Raw genomic sequence first — 17,673 nt, forward strand, 5'->3', positions numbered from 1 at the left:
AAGTTAAAGTTCCGTTTATTTTCCGATTGTTAAGATCATAAATTGCTAGTTTTAAGTAAAGACTGAATAAATCTACTATGTGCCATGAATAAATGAAAATAGATTAGGATAACACATATTGCATTTCACAACAAGGAATTAGGGTCTCCAAATCAGGGTCATCTCTAGAAAATTCAGACTAAAGCAAATTGTGTTTGCATATTCCCTTCTATAATATTTTTATAAAAAACAAATTTAATAATAAGAGAGATCTCGAAAGGCAAAAAAAAGACATTTAGCTTAAGTGGAGTATATGGAATTGGGGAAGAAGTTCTCTTCAATTTGCCTTGGTAGTGGAAGACTCTGGGCTCAGCTGGAGGGGCTTCTTGTCTACTCTTTGAATTACTGCTAAAGAGCCATCAAAGTGCAGACTGATGAACCAGAGTCAGTTTATGTGTTGATAACTGTAATTCATAAGATCTTTTAAAAATTTATGAGATTATCTTTGACATTTTAAGAATAAAACAGAATCAAATTTATAAACTTGATAATTTTTACTGCCTAAATTAGCAAGAGGTCAATCTTTAGCAAAATAACACAAATGCACCCATAGACTCCTTCACTCTTCAAACATTTTCCTCTTTTTTTAATGGTGAAATCTTCACCAGATTATACATGATTAAATTCACTCATTTGATTCCAGCCCATCAGCCTTATTCTGAATGAAGAAATAGTTCATAGAAGTAGAATAGTGTTCTTGTTGTGTGATTATGGACAAGTGACTTCCCTCTTAGCCTCAATTTCCTCATTGGTAATTTGGTGATAATGACATTTGCAGTACTTATCTCCCAAGAAATAGTTTTGTAAACTGTATTTTCTATTTTAACTTTGACTTAAATTGTCTTAACCACTCCACTACAAAAGTTGTCTTTGGGAAAGTGGTAATTGCTGCCCTCTTGTGTCTATGAGGATCATTTACTCACCTTAGGTAGCACATCTTAAGCCTAACAACGTAAAGAAGGATCAGCACAGATTCTGGAATCACTATCTATCTTCCCCTATCATAAGAGATAATAGTATCCCACATACTTTTCTGGATAGACCACTACCTCTGGAATTAGAGGCTGTGGGTTCAATCCCACATCTAACATTTACTAGCTCCATGACCTTGACAAAATCATTTAACTTTCCTGGGACATTCCTTTATCTGCAAAATGAGGGAATTGGACTAGATGGCCTTTGGAGGTCCCTTCCCTCTTTGGAACTATGAGCCTATGGTTCTATGATCCTGGGCTTAAAAATAAAAAGTTCACTTAAACATCTATTAAGTATTAAAAATATATAATATAATTAAAATATTGTTAAATACTGAAGTGTATAAAGCTCTTGCTAGGTACAGGAGGGAAAAAGACAAAAGAAATATCACTTTGTATCCTGTATAAGTGAACTTCAGGTAGCAGGAATCTTACCTCCATCAAGTTCAACTTGTATCCATAAAGGACTTCCATAAAGGGTTCTGCAGTGAGAACTATTTCCAGACTCCCATTGATTATAACATCCAGTCACACTGAGTTTCTCCATCTTATCCCAAATAGTCACTTGTCTCTGAGCACTCACATGCCACTCACTGGCTGTACACTCCACAAAAATGGTAAACACTCCAGGAGATGTAAATCGATGAGTAACATTGCTAGACAAACTAACGGTTAAAAAAAATCACACATTACAAAGATCTAATTGTGAAATGGTCCTCCATCATTCACTGTACATCTTCACCAGGAGAAGAATTGGAAGAAAAAGGCCTCAGTGACTGATCAAAGGCCATGACACCACCAGAAAACAACAACAAAACCATGAGAAATCCAGATTCCTATATTTTAATTCAAAAACAGATTTAAACTGAGAAATCACATATCCTAAAATCTGATCCATATTTCTTTTTGGAAGAATAATAGGATGATTAGAGGCTAAATTTAATATCATTTCACTTATCTACTAAGACTCAATGGAATTGGACTTTGGCTTAAGAGAAAAAGAGACAATGTGATTTGTTAAAACAAGTTCTGTAGCAGCTAGGTGGTACAGTGGACAGAACACCAGCACTGGAGGCAGGAGGACCTGAGTTCAAATATGACCTCAGACACTTAATAATTGCCTAGCTGGTGAAAGTCACTTAACGACATTGCCTTAAATAAATAAATATTTTAGAAAAAGAAAGAGTCCTGGCTCAAGAGTTAGAGGGACTGGTTAAAAATATTGACTTTGCTACTAATTATAGGATATGGGGTAAATCACTTTTTTTCTAAACCTCAGATACCTCCTCTTTACAATTCCTTCTTAGTGGTATTGAGAGGGTATTTTTTTAAACCTTGAAATATAGTAGCAATGAAAATTTCTATCATTGTTATTAATTATATTTAATTATGTCATAATTATTAAATCATTAAATTTATTTATTACAATGATATTAATGGATAATTATGATAATGATAATAATTATACTAATTTATCTACCTGTGTAATAGTTTGCAAAGTATTAAATATAAAAGGGAAATAGTAGAATAGTGACTTGTCTTGGGGCCATTCCTATTTTAACCCCATTGAAAAAAGATGAGAAGAATGAGGTAATAATGAGGACAACAACAACAATCAGGAAGTTAAGTATGATACAGTGTTGGGTCTGAAGCCAGGAAGACTGAGTTCAAATCTTCCCTCAGATACTTACTAACTGTTTAATCTTGAGCAAGTCACTAAACTTCTGTTTGCCTCGGTTTCCTCAGCTATAAAATGGGAAAAATAATGGCACCTACCTCAGAGGGTTGTTGTAAGGATCAAATGAGCTAATATTTGTAAAAGCAGCCCTCACATCAGAGGTGTTACTTCTCCCTGAGTACCCTATATATCCCAATTTCTTGAGATTTTGATGATGAAGAATCAAATGGTGAACTGAGAGAAATAATCAATTGAGATTTGTTGTCAAGCTGGGACTGACAGAACAAAGGAAAATAGAAAAATAACTTTTTCATATTCTCCTCCAAAAAAGTTCATATGAGAAAGAAAACTGGAACAAAGTAATTATAGTCAGTATTATCAAAAAGTAAAGTAAATTTTACTTTCAGAAAGAAAGTAAATAATGAAGAGAAAAATGAGCAGATCTTAAAGAACATTGTATAATATTTTAAGAATGACTTTGAGGAAATAAATTATTTTGTCTATTATAAAATACCCAAATTAACTATAAAAGAAATATGGAGACACTATGTGCATGCAAAGAAAGAACTGATAAATAGAAATACATATATAATAGTTTTACTAAATATATATATATATATAGTAAAATTACATTATTGGAATAGCAAGTTATGCATAGTAGATTTGCAGTTTCGTGCAAATCTTTTTTTCATCTTAACTGTTATGGAAATGCTTGTTTTAATCCATAAATTAAAATTTTAATTTAATTTATTTTTTAAAAAATAAACAAAGGAGGGAATCATTCTCTCCACCTAGTATACTATCCCAACCCTGGTCAACTCTTACCCATTTTTAAAGGCCCATCTAAATCTTCTAGGAAATTCCCATTAACATTTCCTTACTGGTCTTTCCATCCTTTAAGTCCTTTATTCACAATCTGCACCAGTTCTAATATTATCTGAAATTGTTCTCTCATTTTCTCCATGTGTCAGCCTCATCTCCCTGAGATTATAAATAATTATAGTTCATGATTGTTTTTGCTTTTCTTAAACCTCCAAATGCACTAGTTGAGGTACTTTAGAAATAAGTTATTCTCTTTATCTTAACCAGTATTTGGTGGTAATTTTAAAAAGTCAGTTCATAGATGTGTCGATAGATGGCGCAAGGCAAAAAGTGAATCTCGTATTTTGAAAAGTGAAAGATAGGGAAATGACTCTTCTACTAATAATAATGATATCATAATAAATTTAGAACTGGAAGGCATTTCAGCATCCATCTAGGCCAATTTCTTCACATTATAGATCATGTAACTGAGGCCAGGGGAACTTAAATACCTTGCATGAATAAGCATTTATTAGGGCTTACTGTGGGATAAGAATCATCCCACAGAGAGATTTGAACTTAAATTCCCTGACTTTAGCATCGAAGTATTGATGTCATATAACTCACTGCCTCTTCATGCTTTTTTTAAAAAATTGCTTTTTCAATGTTATTTCTATGGATTGTTCATTGTAGTAAAAAGAGCACTGGGTTTTGGGATCATTGAACCTGACCCTAGAAGAGATTCTCTAGGTCCAATTTCAACTTTTTACCAAGGCACAGAGAATTTAGGTGATTTGCCCAAGATTATACAGCAATGAATAAAGATATCATCTGGCTCCAAATCTGAAATCTTTGCATTATTCCTGTTGCATTCTATACTGTTACCTGTTTAACTTAGGGCAAGTCACTTCTCTAGGCTTTTGTTCTTTATCTATAAAATTAAGGAATTGAACTAGATGATTCCTTAGATCCTTTCCAGGTCCAAATTTGTGCTAAAATATGTTGCTTTATTCTCACAATAGTCTTATGAAATATGTACTTGGGGAAATTAAGATTACCCATCCTCAGGACACATCCAAAAGTCAAATAATGTCAGATTCTGGGGTTCTGGGAAAGGGGAAACAGTTGTCTGAGGTTATAGAAACACATAGTCTGTCAAAGATGTTGGGTATGTCTTACCTAGGACATACACTCTACCAGATACTAAAAGCATGAAGAATGAAACTAGCCTACTCTATGTGTAGGGAAGAAAGAAGTGTGGCACTGCAGTCAGCACAACTTGGTGCAGGGTTGGTGTAGGAAGAGGCAATTTAAGGAGAGAGATAGAGACACAGAAAGAGAAAGAGAGAGAAGAAGGGAATTTCAGGAGGGAGAAAGGAAGAAGGAAAGAAAAAAGGAAGGAAGATGGAAAAAAGAAGAAAGGGAGGAAGGAAGGAAGGAAGGAAGGAAGGAAGGAAGGAAGGAAGGAAGGAAGGAAGGCAGGCTACAATATAAATGACAATTAGTTCAGGAAATACTCTTCTGGGTAACCTTACTTTTTTGGAATAGGGGCTATGAATCTGTGAACAGAAGAATGAGAGAAATAGGCAGGGAAATGAGATGGTGAGTTGGATGAATCAGGATTAGAATCCCAAAATCACAGAATGACAGAATTCAAAGGTACTTTCAAGGCCATTTGTTCCAACTTGTGCTTAAAAAAGGATCTCTTGTACAACATCCAACAAATGGTCATCCACCTTAAACTTAAAGATCACACATGAATGAGGAAGTCCATTCCACTTTGGACAGTTCCTATTGGCAGGAAGTTTTCCCTGACACTAAGCTTAAATTAGCCTTTCTGCAACTTCCACTCACTTCTCCTGGTTCTACCCTTTGGGGGTCAAAGGAAACCAGTCCAATCCCTCTTCTATATGCCAACTTTCAATTATTTAAAGACTTTTTATTATATTCCTTATAAGTCTTCTCTTCTGAAGGTTAACCATCCTCAGATACTTCGATCAGTCCTAAAACAGCATGAATTTATCTGATGCTTTCTGTCACTCTGACTGATTTCCTTTGGATACTTTTTAAGCTTTTTAAAAATATAGCTACCAGAACCTTACATAGTCCTCTAATTGTGATCTGACCAGGTCAGAGTCCAGAAATTACATCTCTTGATGAGGGTTAAAATTACTACATTGACTGGGGCGGCCCTGGAGTCAGGAGTACCTGAATTCAAATGCAGCCCCAGACACTTAATAATTATCAAGCTGTGTGGCCTTGGGCAAGCCACTTAACCCCATTGCCTTGCAAAAACCTAAAAAACAACAACAGCAACAAAAAATTACATTGACCTTTATTTTTTTTTAGTTTCCATAGCATATTGTTTACTCATTTTGAGTTTGTGGTTCACTATCACTCTCAGATCTTTTTCAGATAGTCAATTATTAAGGAGATTCTTTGTGAGTTAAAGTTCAATGTTTAGGGACTTGGTATAATTGTATGGGGATAGGAGTGATGAAAGAGAAAATGGTGATGGGGGTAGAGAGAAAAAGTTGTGTTGTGCTCTTAGATTTACTACTAATGCAGTATACCAGAGCTCTGTGATAAGAAAACCTAGTAAGTAATTTCATTTAATGTGAATAGCATGCTTTTGAGCTCCTAGTAGTTTATTCATAGCAAAAGCGAGCACCATAAAAAGCAAAAGTGGTCTTGGAGTATGAGCTATGTTGGTAAATGTTTAACCATGGACTCTCTAGAAGGAAAAAAAATGTACTCAGGAATACTTCTGAATTAATATGCATTATTCATATTTTATCCAGCTCTCTCTTATGTCTAGAGACAATGATAAATAAGACTCAATTTGGAACATTTGCTGATTTCTGTGGTGTAAATAATTGACACAAAATTTAACAATCTACTCTTGGGAACCAGTTTGAGCAGGCTCCAGCATACCACTGGGTATGAATAGTTCTAAATAAGTAAGCTCCTGATAAAATTTTGCAAATTAATCCCTCTTTTAAAAGTAAAGAAAATATGGCTCATTGAAATTAAATGATTTGTTCAAGGTATACAATGTCTAAACAGTAGTGTCAGAGCTGGAAGCCAGGTCTCTTTCTTCATCCCTTTCCATTAGATGATCTGAGGGCCTGGGAACAAGGGCCATTGTAACTTATCTGGCCCTGGCTGGGTAAACTGCAGGCTAGGTCCACACTGCGTGACCATAGTGACTTTCTAGCTGGTCCTAAGGGCTATGGGTTTCCCTTTTCCCTCTGGCTATTGTGTCTAACTGGAGCCAGAGCCTACAGGTCCCCTAGACCCCGGTAAGAGGAATAGAAGGGCAGGGTCTACTCTATCCCTGGGAGCACTGAAGAATTTGGAGGAAACCAGGACATCTCAAGAATGTCAATAAGAGTTGAAAGTTACTTTTTTTGTTGTTTGGTTTTTTTTGGGGGGGGGTGACATAAGAGACCAGTACAGAACCAGTACAGAAAACAGAAAACAGTAGCTATGGGAAAGAAGTGTACTCATTCAGAGAAGGAAGCATGCCCCTCTAGGTGTTGGTACCCTGATGAAAACCCCATTTACTTCATGCTAGTTACAACTCCGGCTCAAAACACACTGGTCATGAAATAGTGTACACATCTATCCTGAATGTTTTAAGCTGCCTCAAGTCCAGTCAATGGTAGAAATAAGTGATTGATGACTGTCCTGCAAACATACGTTACTAAGTGTAGTCCAATCTTCTCTTACCTTGGGGGATAGTATGGATCAATAACTGTACCATCACCAGTATTGATAACACAGGACAGGTTTCCAGTATAGGGTGAGAGCAGCCACATCAGAGAAATGGTGATATTATCAAAGATGAAACACGAATCAGGCAAAATAACTTGCAGACCTGTGCAACATGGGATGCTGGGTGTCACTGTGATGAAACAACCTTCCATACATTTAAAAACTCTTCTCCTCTGTCCAAACATGTTTGAAAATGTCCAGAAGGGAAAGTCAACGCCCTTTTAAGAAGCATCTTGGAAGAAGCTTGGAGTTTACTAAGGTGGCCAATTGCACAAGTTTAAGCAATTTACAGTAAATTAACTTTAATGCAAACTTGAGCATCAAAGACCAGAATGGAGAAACGGATTAATGGAGAGAGAAGGATGGTAACCTCAGAGATTTGTTTCTATTTGGAAAGAGTCCATCACTGACTATATTTTATAGTCTGCACATAAACTATTTTATATAGACTCACAGCATGTCAGATGACCTGATTGTTCTCTTTCTTTATGAATTTTATCTAGAATAAAAGAAATATAAGAACATAGGTAAATAGAAAGAGTAGTTAAAGTCTTAAAAGAAAACTAATTTACCTACATAAGTACTAGAGGAATTGGGGCATACTAGAAGGAATGCTAGAGTCAGAAAATCTGGGCTTCAAACCCAGACTTGTTGGGGTTTATTGGGAGGAGGTGCCTAATTATACTGAAATTATTTGTCAATATTTCAAAGATTTATGACTGCTAATCTGAACACTTTCTCCACAAATATATTTGTAATTCTTCTATGACTCTTCAAAAATTGCTATGACAGAAAAAAAAATCATCATCCTGTAGCTAACTTGGTGAAAAGCCCTTCAAAACTTAGGCTTACTCTCAGGCAACAGGAACTATTCCAGTTTGCTGCCAGAGTCTTATTCATAGCTGGATAGAAACTGCTGAAATTTGCACTCTCATTGTTTTTGAGAACCCAGGGTCATCTTCATTCCACAATGAGACCTCTATAATTAATAGCATCAAAGGACCACCAAGTTCTTATATTTCTTTAAATCTTTTTCTGAAGTGAATAACTTTGTTTATAATTAGTGGTGAAATATTGCTAAGAGCTATTTTAATACACAAATAAGTAAACAATCTCAAATGTCATCAATGTAAGGAACTCCTTATGTGAGAACATCTTTTACCAACACACAGATCATAACCTAACTCTGTCTAGAAGCTAAATTCTAGAAAATAACCTGAAAAATACAAAAGTTAAACAACTTGACCATGGTCAAGTGTTAGAGGAATTTGAAGTCAGATCTCCCTAGAATCCATCTGGATTCTAAGTCCAGAACTTTATCAACTATGCCATGCTGCCTTTCATTATTTTAATAAAAACTAATATTTTTCAAAAATTATATGGATGACTGGTCTGTAGACCAATGTTCATTCTTTCTTTTTTACTTATTATTAGAAGCAGCTTGGGACAGCTAGGTGGCACAGTGGATAGAGCACCGGCCCTGGAGTCAGAAGTACCTGAGTTCAAATCCAGCCTGAGACACTTAATAATTGCCTAGCTGTGTGGCCTTGGGCAGGCTACTTAATCCCATTGCCTTGCAAAAACCTAAAAATAAATAAACAAACAAACAAGCAAACAAACAAACAAATAAATAAATAAATAGAAGCAGCTAGTTGGTACAGTGAACTGAAAATGTAACTGAATAGAAATGCTTGGAGAATATGACACACTGTATCATTGTCACTAGTGATGGCAGAGGTTAGCTCTGGGACATAATACTCAAGAAGAAGCAAAATGTAATGACTTTGGGATAAATGGATGCCTTCCTTTTGAGCATAAAGTTGAAGTTTTTCAGTCAGAAATCTTAAGGAGCACATTTGTTTTAATTAAGGATCAAAAAAAAGGAAGTCTGGCTGAAATCAGAGATGACTTTTTTTTTTAGTAAAATGACTTTTGTTTGTGATATACCTATGTTATGCCTGGGCATCCTATGTCTTTATAAGATAAATCTGACTGTGAGATGTTCCTTCAGGATGCTGAGATATGAAGGAAGGTTGAAGACCCTGCTCTGAGAATCAATTATTTATCTTTCTGTGAGTCACAATACCATCCTGGCTCATTCTTTCACCCCTACAGCCCATTTAGACCACTCACCTTCCACACAATGGTATTGGATCCAAAGGTAACTGCCAAGAGAAGGGCACATATCTCCAAAGAATGCCCCATCTGCTGCCACCTGGCATGCCTGGAGTCCATGGCACTGTCCTGGGAATATTACAGTCCATAGGGACGAGTATGACATACAAGAAAAAGGGAAAAAATGTTTCAGAGATATTTTTTTTCTCTAACAGTTGCAACGAACCTGCAGAAAAAAACCAATTCTGCCAAAAGCAGAGAGTATTTGTTGGCAGGAGGGGAATTTCAAGAAACACAAAGGAACCCTATGGACAGCCCCCAAAATTCTACAAATCCTACAAAGGAAGCTGGATTCAGATCAGCTAAGAGGGCCTGAGGCTGAGCTCCAGGGCTAATGGGAAAAGTTCTCAAAACTTGTTCAATGACAGGGACACCTGCTAGTTAACAAATCAACAGCTCTCTCTCAGTTCTACATTCACAGAATCTCAGAATTATAAAAAGACCTCAGACCCTATCTAAACCAACCCTCTACCTGTCATGGAATCCCCTTCTCAATATCTCTGACAAATGTTCATTCTGCCAGAATACTTCATTGAGGAGGAACCTCCTAATCAGAGGTGCACTGGAAATGTTTAACAACCAGATCTCCAGAGGAAAATAAACCCAACCTCAACAACAATGTTCTAGTTTAACTTGTATTAATATTATTTTCTCCATCATTTTTTAAAATTCAGATAATGAACAAAACAATAAATCAAACTCTGATTTTACAATTTGCAGTTTCCAAGGTATAAGTGTTTACCCTGAAACTTTACAACCAACAGTTTTAACAACAACAATTCTAAGCCATAAGAGCTGGTTCCAGAATGGTTGCATGAGACCAATTTAATTTAGGTTATTTTGGGAAATTTTTAGCTTACTTTTAATAGGCAGCTTCAACTAATTGTCCTAGTTTTACTTTCTGGGATCAATCATTCCAAATCTAATAGCCCTTCAAATATTTGAAAAAACTACTAAGTTCCCCTAAGTCTTCTTTCTTGCATGCTAAATATTCCTATTTCCATTGATCAAACCTCATATAGAATTTTCCCTTACCATCTAAGCTATCTTTATCTGGACACATTGCACTTTGTCAACATGCTTCCTAAAATATGTTGACCAGAATGAAACATAGTGCCCTAGAATGCCTGGATGTAACTGTATTATAGTACAACTAAAAACTCCCTTGTTCTGGAAACTTCTTCTCAGTGCAGCAGCCTAGGATATAACAACAACAACAACAACAACAACAATAGCAATAATGCTATACCATAACAATGGCTACCATTTAAATGGTGCTTTATGGTTTGCAAAGCTTTTTACAAAAATTATCTCATAGTCCTGGAAGATAGATGCTATTATTATCCACTTTTCAGATGAAGAAATTGAGCCAGATAAGAGTTAAGTGAAGTGCCCAAGGTCACTTAACTAGCAAGAATGCAGGTCTTCCTGACTCTAGGCCCAGCACTTTGTCCCTGAGTCACCCAGTTGCTTCTACTATTAGCCTTTTTTTTTACTGCCATGTTATGTTTTACATAATCATAGAACTTTACATTTAGAAGGGACTCTACTGACCATCAAACTCAACTCATCCTTGAAAAAATTATGGCTGTTTGAATACTTTCAGTGAGAGAAAAACCACTACTACCTGAAAAAGACCATTCCTAACATTAAACTTAAATTCATCTCTTCTTTGCAATTTCTATTCATTGATATTAGTTCTGTCTTCTGAGATCAAACAAAACATATCCAATCCCTCTTCTATAGCATAGTTCTTCAAATACTTGAAGACAGCAACCATAGCCCTCAGCCTTTTCTTCTCCAACCTAATATTCTATTTCCATTACTGACTTATACCTCACTAAAAATACCCTATCTTTCCTCTCATAAATTGTTTATTTGCACCCCCACACAGAACTTATTACTTAAAATCTCATATCCAGTTTTCAAGATAGAGAATTTTCCTGTCATCCATGTTAATCTGTAACATGAACCACAACCATCATGAACCACAAATCAGTGGCTCTATCATATCTATCACTCCACAACAGAGTGGTTCTGACACACTCTCCTTCCAAGGAAGGATGTTGCAGACATTACTTTAGAATATAACCTTAGAACAAAGTTTCAGAGAGAGCAGTTAGAGTCTCACCTGCTATTTCATCTCGGATGCTGATCCCATCACACTCTTCTTGCTCTTCGGGCTTAGCTACATTCATCATGCAGTAATGGGGAGTCTGCCGTCCATAGAAGCCATCATCAATCTGAATGACTTCTCCTGAACCACAGTGCATGGTGGCATTGGAACCTTCACAGGCTAGGCTATGGCCAAATCCTGTGGCCAAGGAGAAAAGACTTCTTTGTTACCACAGTTAGGAAGTCCAGTTCACTGATATAGGGACAGAAAGGCAACAAGTATTGCCAAAAATTCATAGGAGGGTACCTAGCAAGTCTCCTACTGGGAAGCCTACAGTCAATCTATAAAAGCTGATTTTTTTTTAATTTCTAAATTAGTCCTTTGACTACATAATCTGCTGGGTTGTCAGGAGAAAGGAAAAGAGTGATAATAGAGATCCTAGAGCAGGGCATCTCTAGGGAGTCTAGTTTTTTGGGAAACTTTCAAATCAAATTCAATTCAACAGTTATTAAATATGTAAGACTTGTAGAGGGAAATTGAGGAAGGCTCCTAGTATGTAAGACAGAACTTCTTTGTTGAATCTATGGATAAGAGTCTCACAGGATGGGAAAATATGGTACTATCTATATGAAAAGACACTATGTGTCTTTTTTAAATGTTCTTTTTGTGTTACATGAATCTCTGGAGTCAGAGGACCTGTGTTCAAATGCCAGCTCTGCTGTTCACTGCCAATATGAACTGGGTCAAATTTGTTCACCAATAACCCTCAGCTTTCTCATTTATGAAATTAAAGATTTGCAGTAACTTTTAAGTGATTTTTCTATGATATTATTATGTTCACTATGATCCCCGTAGAGAATCTCAAACTTCCTGAAGTCTTTAGCACAGAGAACACTAAAGGGCTGGGTAATGATGATTCCATATCACAAGCTCATTTAATTTTTTTAATTTTTTAGGTTTTTGCAAGGCAAACGGTGTTAAGTGGCTTGCCCAAGGCCACACAGCTAGGTAATTATTACGTGTCTGAGACCGGATTTGAACCCAGGTACTCCTGACTCCAGGGCCGGTGCTTTATCCACTATGCCACCTAGCTGCCCCGAGCTCATTAATTATTGTATTTGTAAAAATACTTTCTGAAGGTCAGAAGGAAACATGGACAAGCAAGACATATGTGTGTGTGTGTGTGTGTGTGTGTGTGTGTGTGTGTGTGAATTTTTTTAAGAAAGCAATGAACTATCAAGTGGAGATTTACAGTTTCATATATTATCCCTTTTGTGTTCTTTATATGTAGAAATGCTCTTTTAGCTGCTTAAATCTAAAATAAAAACACAATTTTTTTCAAGAATAGCTTTTCTGAGTCCTTTCCCTTTGTCAAAGGAACTGGAAATTAACATCAAGATACCAAGAAAAATATTTTCTTCCCTTCTAACACTGAAGGTAACACTTGCCAAGTCAAGTGGTTGGTGGTTGGTCTGCCTCCAAGACAGAGAATTTTCCCATCAAACATTCTTTTAATCAGCTTGTGGTACACAGAAATGGACTTAGATAACTCCACTGGTAACCTCAGTAATAAGAGCATCACTGCTAACTGAATCCACAAGTGTTCCCCTACCCTCATTCCACTTATAGTAGGAACAACTACTCCCCTCCTTAATCGATATGATCTGCTTTTTAAGATCTAGTCATGGCCCTTGACATATCTGGTGAGTATGGTCTTTTGGTAGGGCAGATTTTTTTTTTGAGGATTACTTTAGGTTGGTCAATGAAGGAGAAAAGACACACACACATTATATATATATGTTAATCAGTGGGGAAGGAAGGAATCAACTATTACCAATAATTGTGATGATGGCACCAAATTCTCTCCCAAGTTCACCAAATTGCCTATAACCAGAAGAAGTTAATTCAAACCATTAGCCTGGTTTTCCTGAACTGATCAGGAATGCAGGTGCCAGAAATATAGGTAATTATAGATTGATATGGTGAAGAAGAAAATAGGAATGGTTGAACTGATGTAAAGATGGAAGTTTAGTAGCTTAAATACAAAGAAGGACCCCAAAGTATTTGCCAAAAGGAGCCAGAGATCAGAAATCTGATTAGCCATTAAGTTAGGGACTGTGAATCATAGGATCATAGATTTAGAGTTGAAAAGAATCTTAAAGGTCTTAAGACTAAAGTCTGACTCTTTATAGTTCATAAAAATGAGGCTCAAAAAAGAATTTAAAACTTTTAAGAAATTTTTAAAAAAAAATTTAAAAAGAAAAGAAAAATGAGGCTCTGAGAAATTATGAGATTTACCAAAGGTCACATGGTAGTACAGGCAAAAATTGAAATTCAAACCAAAAATTAAATTCCAAAGCTCATACTCTTTCTCCTTTATTATGCATTACCAGTACTCAAAGTCAGGCCTAGACAATAAATAATAGCAATAAAGTGATCTCATAAGACTTGAGAGATCAGAGCGCTATCAAAGATGGAAGAAGGATCATAGGAGTGGAACCAAGATGGTGACAGGAGAGGATCGTCTCTTAGGTGCTCTCTCGCTGGTATTTCCAAACTTATAAAATAAGGACTCTAACTGAATTTTTGAGAGACAGAACCCACAGAGGGATCCAGTGAGGCAATTCTCCAACCCAAGGTAACCTGGAAAAGAGTGGAAAGGCTGGGCTCCACGGGGTCAGAGGGGTGGCCTACCAGAGAGAAGGAACTTCAGCCTCCCAGAGGCAGTCCCAGGGTTCTGTGAGCTTTGGCTCACAGCTGTGGGGGAAGTTTCTTGACCTACACTGGAGGAGCACCAGGCACAACCTGGAGAAAATTGGGAAAAGAAATGAGAGAGATGCAAGAAAAACATGAAAAAGAAGTTCAACCCAGATTAGTCAAGGAGATCCAAAAAAATGCTGAAGAAAATAACATATTAAAAACCAGCATAGGGGTGGAGCCAAGATGGCGACAAGAGAGGAACGTCTCTTAGGCACTCTCTCATAAAACTAATAAACTAAGGACTCTAACTTTTTGAGAGACAGAACCCACAGAGGGATCCAGTGAGGCAGTTCTCCTACGCAAGGTAACCTGCAAAAGAGCAGAAAGGCTCTGCTCCCCAGGGTTGGAGGGGCGGCCTGCCAGAGGGGTGGCCTGCCAGAGCTCTGGGGCTCACAGCAGTGGGAAGTTTCCTGAGCTACACTCCAGGGAGCACCAAGCACAACCTGGGGGAACAGCGGGGGACCTCTGCCAGAGCGAGCACGTGAAGCCCAGCCCTCAGGGCACACAGCAAGCAGCATGGCCACAGCAGCCCAGATTCAGGAAACAGAAGCAGGTAGAGCAGTGAGCAGGAGCCCCCAGGGTATGAGCCCATCGAACCTAGGGAGGGGAGTGAAGAGAGACTGCCGAGCTCTGTCCTCTGCCCCTGGAACAAGACTCTAGGGTTCTGACCACATTCAGATCCTGATCGCAGTCTAGGCCCCCCCATAGAACAGCAGCAGCCTCCCCACCCCAGATCCATGGCAGAGGGGGGCACTTATGGTTATTCACAGGCCAGGAGGGAGGACAGAGCCTCACACACTGAGACCCTTGTGGGAGTGTCCCAAAAGCTCAGGAAGCACCCCCAAAACAGGCTTAGGCTGGGAAAATGAGCAAGCAGAGAAAAAAGAGGAACACCATTGAGAAATATTTTGCCTGTGAGCCCAAGAAGGATCAAAACACTCAGTCTGAAGAAGAAGAAGCACAAACTCCTGCATCTAAAGACTCCAAGAAAAACAGAAATTGGGCTCAGGCTATGACAGAGATCAAAAAAGACTTTGAAAATCAAATAAGGGAGTTAGAAGAAAAACCAGGAAAAGAAATGAGAGAGATGCAGGAAAAACATGAAAATGAAGTCAACAGCTTAGTCAAGGAAATCCAAAATAATGCTGAAGAAAATAGCATGCTAAAAACCAGCTTAGGTCAAATGGAAGAAACAGTTCAAAAAGTTATTGAGGAGAAGAATGCTTTAATAAAAAGCAGAATTGGCCAGATGGAAAAAGAGATAAGAAAGCTCTCTGAGGAAAACAAATCTTTCAGACAAAGAATAGAACTCAGGGAGATTGCTGAATTTACAACAAATCGGGACTCAATACTTCAAAACCAAAAGAATGAAAAATTCGAAGAAAATGTGAAACATCTCATTGAAAAAACAACTGATATGGAAAACAGATTTAGGAAAGATAATCTAAAAATTATTGAAATACCTGAAAGTCATAATCAGGAAAAGAGCCTTGACATCATTTTCAAAGAATTACTACAGGAAAATTGCCCTGATATTCTAGAAGCAGAGGGCAAAATAGAAATGGAGAGAATCCACCAATCCTCCAGAGAAAGAAATCCCAAAGAACCAACCCCCAGGAATATTATAGCCAAGTTCCGGAACTCCCAAGTCAAAGAGAAAATATTACAAGTAGCCAGAAGGACACAATTCAAATATCATGGAGTTGCAGTCAGGATCACACAGGGCTTAGCAGCAACTACATTAAAAGCCCGTGGGGCTTAGAATATAATATACCAGAAGGCAAAAGAACTTAGAATGCAACCAAGCATCAACTACCCAGCAAAACTGAATGTCCTCTTCCAGGGAAAAAGATGGACTTTCAATGAACCAAGGGAATTTCAAATGTTCCTGTTGGAATGGCCAGAGCTGAACAGAAGGTTTGATCTTCAGATACAGGACTCATGTGAAGCATAGAGAGTGGAGGAGAAGTAGAAAATATGAGGGACTTAATGATGATGAACTGCATGTATTTCTGTATAGAAAAATGACACTGATAATACTCATATGAACCTTCTCAGTTAACAGAGCAGGTAGAAGGAGGTTTTATAGATGAAGCACAGGAGAAAACTGAATTTGCAGATATATTGTGGTGTAAAAATGGAGTCAATAGAAAAAAGGGAAATGTAATGGGAGAAAGAAAAAGGAGAGGAGGAATAGGCTAAGATATTTTATATAATAAGATTTTTCTTCATTACAACGAGCTATTGCAATGATATGGAAACAGGGAGACAAGGGGGAATGAGGGAATCTTCTCTCTCATCAGAAGTGGCTAGGAGAGGAAACAGTATATATACTCAATGGGGTATAGACATCTGGAGTAAGAAGGAGAGAAGGGGGAAAAGGGAAAGGGGTGGGGATATGAATGATGGAGGATAGGATGGACCATGGGGGGAGAGTGGTCAAATATAACACATTTTCTTTTTTACTTCTTGCAAGGGGCTGGGATTGGATGGCCTTTCCAGGACCATAGGGCCGGGTGGATACTGCGCCTAAGGGGTGGTATGGGGGCTCGGGGCCTCTTGGCCCCACAGCCAGGGATCTGTTTGCTGTGCCACTCAGCTACCCTACAGCAGAGTCAGAGTGAAAGGAGAGAGAAAATATAGTACATGGTAGTGGAGAAATACCAAAGGAGGGAGATGTGATCAGCAATGGCAACAGTGGAAAAATATGGAAGTAACTTTTGTGATGGACTTATCATAAACAATGTGATCCACCTGTGACAGAGTTGGTGGTGTTGGAACACAGACTGAAGCACATTTTTTATTATTAATATTTGGGGGGGGTGCAGGGCAAATGGGGCTGGGTGGCCTGCCTGGGGCCACATAGCAAAGTGACCGTTGGGTGTCTGAGGCTGGATTTGGACCCGGGTGCTCCGGGCTCAAGGGCCAGTGCTCTGTCTGCCACCCAGATACCCCTACTATTATTACTATTTTATTTTATTTTGGGTCTTTTTTTTTCTTTTTTTTTTTTTGGTTTTTGCAGGGCAGTGGGGTTGGGGTGGCTTGTATGTCACGCAGCTGGGTGATTGTTGGGTGTATGGGGCCAGATATGGGCTCGGGTGCTCCTGGCTCCAGGGCTGGTGCTCCATCCACTGCACAACCTGGCCATACTTACAATTATTACTATTATTTTTTTAATTTTAATTTTAATTTTTTTCTCTCCCCTTTACTCTATCACTCAAGCGAGTCTATATTTTTTTGGGAGAGGGGGTATTTTGTTTACTCTTAAACAAGAATATATTATTAATGTATATAAAAAATTATTTGTACAAAATGAGAATAAATATTAAATTAAAAACCAGCATAGGTCAAAT

General features: G+C 37.7%; 1 protein-coding gene across 1 annotated transcript in view; it reads right to left on the reverse strand.

Annotated features, from left to right (window-relative positions):
* LOC141504613 (polycystin-1-like protein 2) overlaps positions 1 to 17,673 on the reverse strand; it is a 157,984-nt gene that overhangs the window by 135,766 nt on the left and 4,545 nt on the right. Inside the window, 4 exon segments of the mRNA XM_074209734.1 lie at positions 1,449 to 1,678; positions 7,225 to 7,372; positions 9,403 to 9,513; positions 11,576 to 11,758. Of these exon segments, the coding sequence (XP_074065835.1) occupies positions 1,449 to 1,678; positions 7,225 to 7,372; positions 9,403 to 9,513; positions 11,576 to 11,758 (672 nt within the window).

Source organism: Macrotis lagotis, chromosome 1 (genome assembly GCF_037893015.1).
Source record: "Macrotis lagotis isolate mMagLag1 chromosome 1, bilby.v1.9.chrom.fasta, whole genome shotgun sequence".
In the NCBI taxonomy this organism is placed as follows: Eukaryota; Metazoa; Chordata; class Mammalia; order Peramelemorphia; family Peramelidae; genus Macrotis; species Macrotis lagotis.